Source organism: Mandrillus leucophaeus, unplaced genomic scaffold (genome assembly GCF_000951045.1).
Source record: "Mandrillus leucophaeus isolate KB7577 unplaced genomic scaffold, Mleu.le_1.0 Scaffold611, whole genome shotgun sequence".
NCBI classification, from domain to species: Eukaryota; Metazoa; Chordata; class Mammalia; order Primates; family Cercopithecidae; genus Mandrillus; species Mandrillus leucophaeus.
The window spans coordinates 749,924-758,089 of NW_012106598.1; the positions used below are offsets into that span (position 1 = coordinate 749,924).

General features: G+C 48.5%; 1 protein-coding gene across 1 annotated transcript in view; it reads left to right on the plus strand.

Moving 5' to 3' along the window:
* The first annotated feature begins 2,628 nt into the window (after positions 1-2,628).
* LAPTM4B (lysosomal protein transmembrane 4 beta) overlaps positions 2,629-8,166 on the plus strand; it is a 75,928-nt gene continuing 70,390 nt past the window's right edge. The window contains 6 exon segments of the mRNA XM_011999997.1: positions 2,629-3,286; positions 3,289-3,318; positions 3,321-3,357; positions 3,359-3,426; positions 3,429-3,526; positions 3,528-3,668. Coding sequence (XP_011855387.1) covers positions 3,169-3,286; positions 3,289-3,318; positions 3,321-3,357; positions 3,359-3,426; positions 3,429-3,526; positions 3,528-3,668 — 492 coding nt within the window. The 5' untranslated portion in view covers positions 2,629-3,168.

Here is an 8,166-nt window from a genome sequence, read left to right on the forward strand (position 1 = left end):
CAGATCACCTGAGATCAGGAGTTTAAGACCAGCCTGGCCAACATGGTGAAAAACCATCTCTACTAAAAATACAAAGAATTAGTTGGACATGGTGGGCACCTGTAATCCCAGCTACTTGGGAGACTGAGGCAGGAGAATCGCTTGAACCTGGGAGGCGGAGGTTGCAGTGAGCCAAGATCGCACCACTGCACTCCAGCCCAGTGACAGTACGTGACTCTGTCTCAAAAAAAAAGAAATGGCTGATTGTCTGAAGGTAGTGAGTTATCTCAATTGATTGTTCATGATCAGTTACAGATGGAACTCCTTGTTCTACCCTTTTGCCTGTGGTCACTACTGCACTTAACTAGTATATACACATATATTTTAAAAAGTGGCCATGGGCATAATTAAATTTTAAATGAAAGATCCCACAGAGAAAATGATCTCCAATGTGAAAGGAACCAGAATTTTTGTTGTTGTTCTTCATTATTCAACTTGAAGAAACCAGAATTTTGTAGTGAAAACACAAAACAAGGCTGGGCGAGATGGCTCACACCTGTAATGCCGGCACTTTGGGAGGCTGAGGCGGGTGAATCACCTGAGGTCAGGAGTTTGAGACCAGCCTGACCAACATGACCGGTCTGTACTAAAAATACAAAATTAGCCAGGTGTAATGGCGCATGCCTGTAATCCCAGCTACTTGGGAGGCTGAGTCAGGAGAATTGCTTGAACCCGGGAGGCGGAGGTTGTGGTGAGCCCAGATTGCGTCATTGCACTGCAGCCTGGGTAACAAGAGTGAAATTCCATCTGAAAAAAAAAAAAAGAAGACGAAGAAGAAAGAAAACACAAAACAAAAACGGAGCTTTTTGTTTGGTTTTCTGATTAACTCCCCAAATAATGTTACTTATCATTTCTGATTAATGGCCTACGCTTGACAAGGTAGGGATGGCTCTTGGTTCCAGGATAAAGCTACTTAGTAAGAAAGTTGCAGCTTTAAAGCCTTTTAAAACTAACCAGATCTGTAACTGAATAGTTTTAACAGTATCTTTCTTCCTATTTAGCCTGATTTTAGGAAATTTAGATTGAATCAATTTTTTTTTTTTTTCTGCATGTCTGAAATAAAACTTTCAACCGTGCTAATAATCTAACTTATCTCAGATTCTTGGCTTTGACAGTAGTAGTCCATAGGCTAACCGCAGACAAGGGCGTTTCTAGACGAAACACGAGTTGGGAGGAAATAAACTCCTCCAAAGCATAGAACTATCTTTCACTATCTCTAACACTGTGTTGAGTCTTGCAGAGGCCTTGTGTAACTGGTTGGATGACTGTTTCTTTTTTTGTTTTGGGAAGTGTCTCACTGCCATCGCCCAGGCTGGAGTGTAGTGGCACAATCACGGCTCACTGCAGCCTCAAACTCCCTGGCTCAGGTAATTCTCCCGCCTCAGCCCCTGGAGTAGCTGGGACCACAGGCACATGCCACCAAGCCCAGCTAATTTTGTGTTTTGTTTTGTTTTTTTGAGACGGAGTTTCACTCTTGTTGCCCAGGAGTCCAATTGTGCGATCTCGGCTCACCGCAACCTCCGCCTCTTGAGTTCAAGCGATTCTCCTGCCTCAGACTTCCCAGTAGCTGGAATTACAGGCATGCGCCACCACACCCAGCGAATTTTATTTGTATTTTTAGTAGAGATGGGGTTTCTCCATGTTGGTCAGTCTGGTCTCAAACTTCTGACCTCAAGTGATCCGCCCGCCTTTGGCCTCCCAAAGTGCTGGTGTTATGGGTGGGTCTTTGTTCTCACAGCTCCCAAGATGGCAGCAAGCCTTTTGTTCTCTGACCTGGGGTTCTAGGCCTCACAGATTTCAAGGAATGAGACTTTGGGCCATGCAGTGAGTGTTATAGCTCTATTAGAAGAGAACCGTGGAAACCAGCGACTAGTGTTCTGCTCCATTAGGACGAACCTGGGCACTTAGCCGCACAGGAACAATGGTGAGCCTATAGCCCAAACTGGAGCCGCAATGGGTTTGCTGGATCAGAAACGCAGGGGACACCCTGCCAGATCCAAAGGGGTGGAAGTCAACTGCGGGTCTGTGACAGCAGCAAACAGCAGTGATGGACAGTGAGGGAAAGCTCAGCTTGTAGTGGAATAAACATGGACCAGAAGCACGTGCAGTTGCAAGATTTAACAGAGTGAAAACAGAGCTCCCATACAGTGGGAGGGGACCCAAAGGGGGTTGCCCACTCCCAGCTCGAATGCCTGGGGTTTATATCCCAATCATTGTCCCTCCCCCTGTGCTCTCGGATTAGATGATTTGACTATTTCTTTACCTCCTGCTTTTAGCTTAATTGGTATTTTAGTGAGCCCTCTTTACTACCTGATTGGTCGGGTGTGAGCTGAGTTACAAGCCCCCTGTTTAAAGGTGGGTGCGGTCACCTTCCCCAGCTAGGTTTAGGAATTCTTAGTCGCCCCAGAAAATTCACTAGTCCTGTCTCTCACTGGGATTACAGGCGTGAGCCACTGCGCCCAGCCAATTTTGGTATTTTTTGTAGAGCCAGGGTTTCCCCATGTTGCCCAGGCTGGGACTGAATCTTTAGAGCTGCACTCATGATTAAAAATGCTACCTGAAGCACAGCAAGGATGTCCTTGACCATACATCCTATTTTCTAGGAAGATTACTACCACAGTAATTGAGCTGGGAAGCGGAGACAAATTGCTCTCCGTGGTGGTTCAAAGTACTGCAATTGACTGGAATAGCGCCGCGCAGTTTTCCTTCCTCTCGTGCAAGATAAGAGTGATAGGAGCGGTATCGATTACCTGCAAGATAGAAGTAGAAGGGGGCCGGGTGCGGTGGCTCACGCCTATAATCCCAGCACTTTGGGAGGCGGAGGCGGGTGGATCATTTGACGCCAGGAGTTCCAGATCAGCCTGACCAACATGGTGAAACCACACCTCTACTAAAACTACAGAAAATTAGCCGGGTCTGGTGGCAGGCGCCTGTAATCCCAGCTACTGGGGCGGTTGGGCAGGAGAATCGCTTGAACTCGGGAGGCAGAGGTTGCAGTGAGCGGAGATCGTGCCACTTCACTCCAGTCTGGGCGACAAAAGCGAGACTCCCTCTCAAAAAAAAAAAAAAAAAAGTAGTAGAAGGGAAGAAAACCACAAGGAACTAGACTAAAAGAATCTCGACTCCGGAATGCAGTTACACGAATGGCCAGATGAAAAAGGGAAGGCCGGGACCTCCACTGATGGCCTACTAGGAGACCGCCCGAGGGTGCACGCTGATGGATTTATTCACCCGGGGCTCGCTGCTCCCGCAGCTGGCTGGAGCCCGCGATGACGTCACGGGCCGGGTCACATGGCCGAGTCCGCCCCGCCCCCTCCCCCGCCGCCGCCGCTTTTGGAGCTCAGGGTCCGGACGCGGCAGACGCTAGGAGATCTCGGGGGGTCGAGGAGCGGGCCGGCGGGGGCACGGGCGAGAGGGCAGGGAGCCGGAGCGGCGGAGGAGCCGTCAGCAGCGGCGCGGCGGGCCCCAGGCGAGGCGGTCGACGCTCCCTGAAAACTTGGGCGCGCGCTCGCGCCACTGCGCCCGGAGCGATGAAGATGGTCGCGCCTTGGACGCGGTTCTACTCCAACAGCTGCTGCTTGTGCTGCCATGTCCGCACCGGCACCATCCTGCTCGGCGTCTGGTATCTGGTGAGCGCGGCGCGCCCGGCGCCGGACCCCGGGTTGATTCCGCGCCCCCAGCTGGGCTTCTGGCCCGGCCTCGCGGTGGGGTGAGGCGAGCTTATCCGCCTAAAGTTGTATTATTAGAAACTTAATTCTCTGGGTGCTGCGTCCGCGCTTCCCCGGCTGGGCCAGCACCGACAGCGGGGGAGGCCAGGGGCGCGGGGTGGAGGGCCGCACCCGAGCCTTGGCGCCTAGGTGGTGCGGGTCGCCGGTCTCCAGCTTCCGCGCAGCTCTGCGGCGTCGCGTAGGGCGCACCCGGGGCCGAGAAACTCTTGAGCTTATCTGCTGAGCACGTGTTTCCTTTCTTCTTAAAACCCGTGGGCTTTGTGTTTCGACGGCTGCGGACGGCTACGGCTCTCGCGTAGGGGACGGCGCATATTTTGCAGCTGTGTGGTCAGGGTTGCGGATTTGTCAATGCTCGTTCCCTGGCCGCGTCTCCGCTAGGGTCGCCTGCGCTTTCACGCCGTCGCACGTTCGGATCCCGAGTTGAAGTGGTTGGGGGTTCTTGGCATCCTCTTGTGAATAGGTCCCCCTCCCCCCAGCCATGTTTTAACGCCCTTACTCCGGGAAGGGATGTGAGTGGGATTTACTGCATTTCCATCTGCCCGGGGAAGCCATTTTCCACCCACATTTTTCCTGCCCATGGACAGTTGGTCCTGGGACCTTTTCTTGACAGACTTAGCAGGCAAATCTGGCATTTTTTTTCCTGGTTGGAACTTTTAAAGTCTTTTTTTGTATGAGGAGCAGTGATTTTCAGAGGTAGTGAGGAAACCTGATGGAGTGTTGCCCTGCACCTGCCGGCACTGCACTGGTTGTTGGCACCCCTAGACTGCACCAGCACTGAGTCGGATTCCACTGCATTTTGGGTTTTGTGACATCATGATGGAGAGTTAGACCCGAGTTGCTTTGCAGTGAATACCACTGCATCGCGAGGAAATGCCCTGAAAATGGTAGACAAATGGCATATGTAACTTTTTTCAGTGAGGTTTTTTTTTTCTTTTTCTTTTTTTTTTTTTTTTGAGACAGTCTCACTCTGTGGCCCGGGCTGGAGTGCAGTGGCACGATCTCAGCTCACTGTAACCTCCGCCTCCCGAGTTCAAGCGATTCTCCTTCCTCAGCTTCCGGAGTAGCTGGGATTACAGGCGCCCGCCACTATGCCCAGCTAATTTTTTGTATTTTTACAAAAAGAGACGGGGTTTCACCTTATTGGTCAGGCTGGTCTCGAACTCTTGACCTCGTGATTCGCCCTCCTTGGCCTCCCAAAGTACTGAGATTACAGGCAGGAGTGAGCCACTGCGCCCCGTCGAGAAAAATTATCTCTTTAATGAGTTAGGGGTATGTGTGTGTGTGGTTTGTTTGTTTATTGGGCCCATTTTTGGATAGAATATGGACTTTTCGTCTTAACTGTGAACCCCTTCCTTGTACCATTTTAAGCAAAACATTTCACCCCAGACATATGGTGTTCACTGTGCTATTTATAGTTTCAAGTTTCCTTTAGTCAGTGCCTATCATGGCCACACAATATAAATTTTTGCCTTCAAAATATTTCAAACATATTTAGCGTGTGTGGGTTCTTACTGTGCAGTGTAAATACAGATGGAACATCAGCATATTAGCTAAACCTCGACTTTGCTGAAAGCCAAGAAATTATTTACCAAAATTGAAAATTATAGCAAAAGGATAGTAGGTGGCTCAAAATAGTTGGTGCTTTTATTGATGATCAAGACAGACTGTTTTATACAAGTGTCTGCCTTCCTTGAAAATGTTCAAATCTGCGGACTTGCAAGTACATCAGTGAATGTAATTTGTGAAATCTAGGGCATTGCATTAGGCAAATGTACTACGTGATCTACAGGAAAGATAAATCCTACTTGAGCCCTGTTGTTGGCTGTAATCCAGCCAGCCAGAGTTGGTGTGATAAAAGAGTACTCAGCATGCTTTGTCTACTGTTTGAGCACACTCTCTGTGGAAAGTAGTTACTGGTGTGCTTGTCTTAGCATTTGGAAATAAATGGCCTTTTGAAAGATAATTAGAAAGCTTTCTAGCAGATGTGAATAAAAATGTTGCTTTAGGTAAACCCTATTTCTGGGAAACCTTGCTTAAGTGCTGGTAATCTTTATAAATAGTCTTTTGCGTTTCGCAAGGCAATGTAAGCCATTTGATTTTTTTTTTTTTTTTAAGTAATGAGTTTCACTCAGACCTTTGAATATAATTTTGTGATACCCTACCTTGTTCTAATCTGAATTGACTCTCCCTTAGCTAAGAGAGCCAGACAGACTCCATCTTGGCGCCTTCACTTGCAGCCCCTTAGCCACCCCCTTCCTCAAGGACTTAAACTTGTGCAAGCTGACTCCCAGCGCATCCAAGAATGCAATTAACTGATAAGACACTGTGGCAAGCCATATCCGCAGTTCCCAGGAATTCACCCAGTTAATAGCACCCAAAGCCCCGCGTCTGTCACCTTGTGATAGATTTAAAACCCCTGCACCTGGAACTGTTTGCTTTCCTGTAACCATTTATCCTTTTAACTTTTGGCCTACTTTACTTCTGTAAGATTGTTTTAACTGGACTCCCCCGCCTCCCTTTTCTAAACCAAAGTAGAAAAGAAAATCTAGCCCCTTCTTTGGGGCGGAGAGAATTTTGAGCACTAGCTGTCTCAGGGTCGCCGGCTAATAAAGGACTCCTGAATTCGTCTCAGAGTGTGGCGTTTCTGTATAACTCACTCTTTGGTTGTCCTAAACTTTGACATTCGTGAACTTTTTAAAGAGAGTGCTGTGTGACTAGGGAGCAGGACCACTGTAAAACGAGGCACTTTCCCTAGTTTGTCCTAACTCCTTCTCTCAGCCAGCAATCTGTATGGAATGGAGTCAGTTATCAGAAAGTGGAGAGTTAAAAATGAGCCAGGTGTGGTGGCCCACACCTGTAGTCCCAGCTTGAGTCCCAGGAGTTCGAAGCTGCAGTGAGCTGTGATTGCACCCCTACACTCCAGCCTGGGCAACCAGAGTGAGCCCTGTCTCTTAAAAAAAGAGGCCAAGTGCCGTGGCTCACGCTTGAAATCCCAGCATTTTGGGAGACCAAGGCGGGCAGATAATCTGAGGTCAGGAGTTCGAGACCAGCCTGACCAACCATGGCCAATGTGGTAAAACCTTGTCTCTACTAAAAATACAAATTAGACAGGCGCGGTGGTGTAGGCCTGTAATCCCAGCTACTCGGGAGGCTGAGGCAGGAGAATTGCTTGAACCCGGGAGGCAGAGGTTGCAGTGAGCCAAGATTGTGCCACTGCACTCTAGCCTGGGTGACAGAGTGAAACTCTGTCTCAAAAAAAAAAAAAAACAGAGGCCTGGCACAGAAGCTCACACCTGTAAGCACTTTGGGCGGCTGAGATAGGCAGATCACTTGAGGTCAGAAGTTATAGACCAGCCTGGGCAACATGGTGAGATCCCGTCTCTAATAAAAATACAAAAATTATTCTGTCATGGTGGCATGTGCCTGTAATCCCAGCTACTCAGGAGGCTGAGGCAAGAGAATTGCTTGAACTCTGGAGGCAGAAAGTCCAGCCTGGGTGACGACAGCAAGACTCTTATTTCAAAAAAAAAAAAAAGCGGGGGGGCGAGTGTGGATGGCTCACGCCCATAATCCCAGCACTTTGGGAGGCCGAGGTGAGTGGATCATGAGGTCAGGAGTTCAAAACCAGCCTGGCCAAGATGGTGAAACCTCATCTCTACTAAAACTACAAAATTAGTTGGGCGCAGTGGCAGGCACCTGTAATCCCAGTTGCTGGGGAGGCAGAGGCAGGAGAATCCCTTGAACCAGGGCGGCAGAGGTTGCAGTGAGCTGAGATCACGGCACTGCACTCCAGCTTGGGCAACAGACTCTGTCTCAAAAAAAAAAAGTAAATAAAATAATAATAATAAAAGAAAGTGGAGAGTTTTCAGAAAAGGCAGATATTTAAATAAGAGTCCAGGCCGGGCGCGGTGGCTCACGCCTGTAATCACAGCACTTTGGGAGGCTGAGTCCGGCAGATCTCCTGAGGTCAGGAGTTTGAGTCCTGGCTAACATGATGAAACCCCGTTTCTATTAAAAATATAAAAAATTAGCCGGGCGTGGTTGTGCCTGTAACCCCAACTACTTGGGAAGCTAAGAGAGGAGAATCACTTGAACCCGGGAGGCGGAGATTGCAGTGAGCCGAGATCGTGCCATTGCACTCCAGCTTGGGGAACAGAAGCAAAACTCCGTCTCAAAAAAAAAAAAAAAAAAAAAAAACCTAAAAAGTAAATAAGAGTCCACAATAAGGGCTCATTTAAGTAATTTCCTGTTTTGCAAGATAGGTAAAGTGGATCTTTTTTATATGTTTTCTCATTGTTGATTCCTACCAATACCATTTACTAAGGCTCTGAGTGTCAGGTACTTTACTAGATGCTTTGCATAAGGTTAATTTTTACATATTGCTGGTGAGGTAGATTTT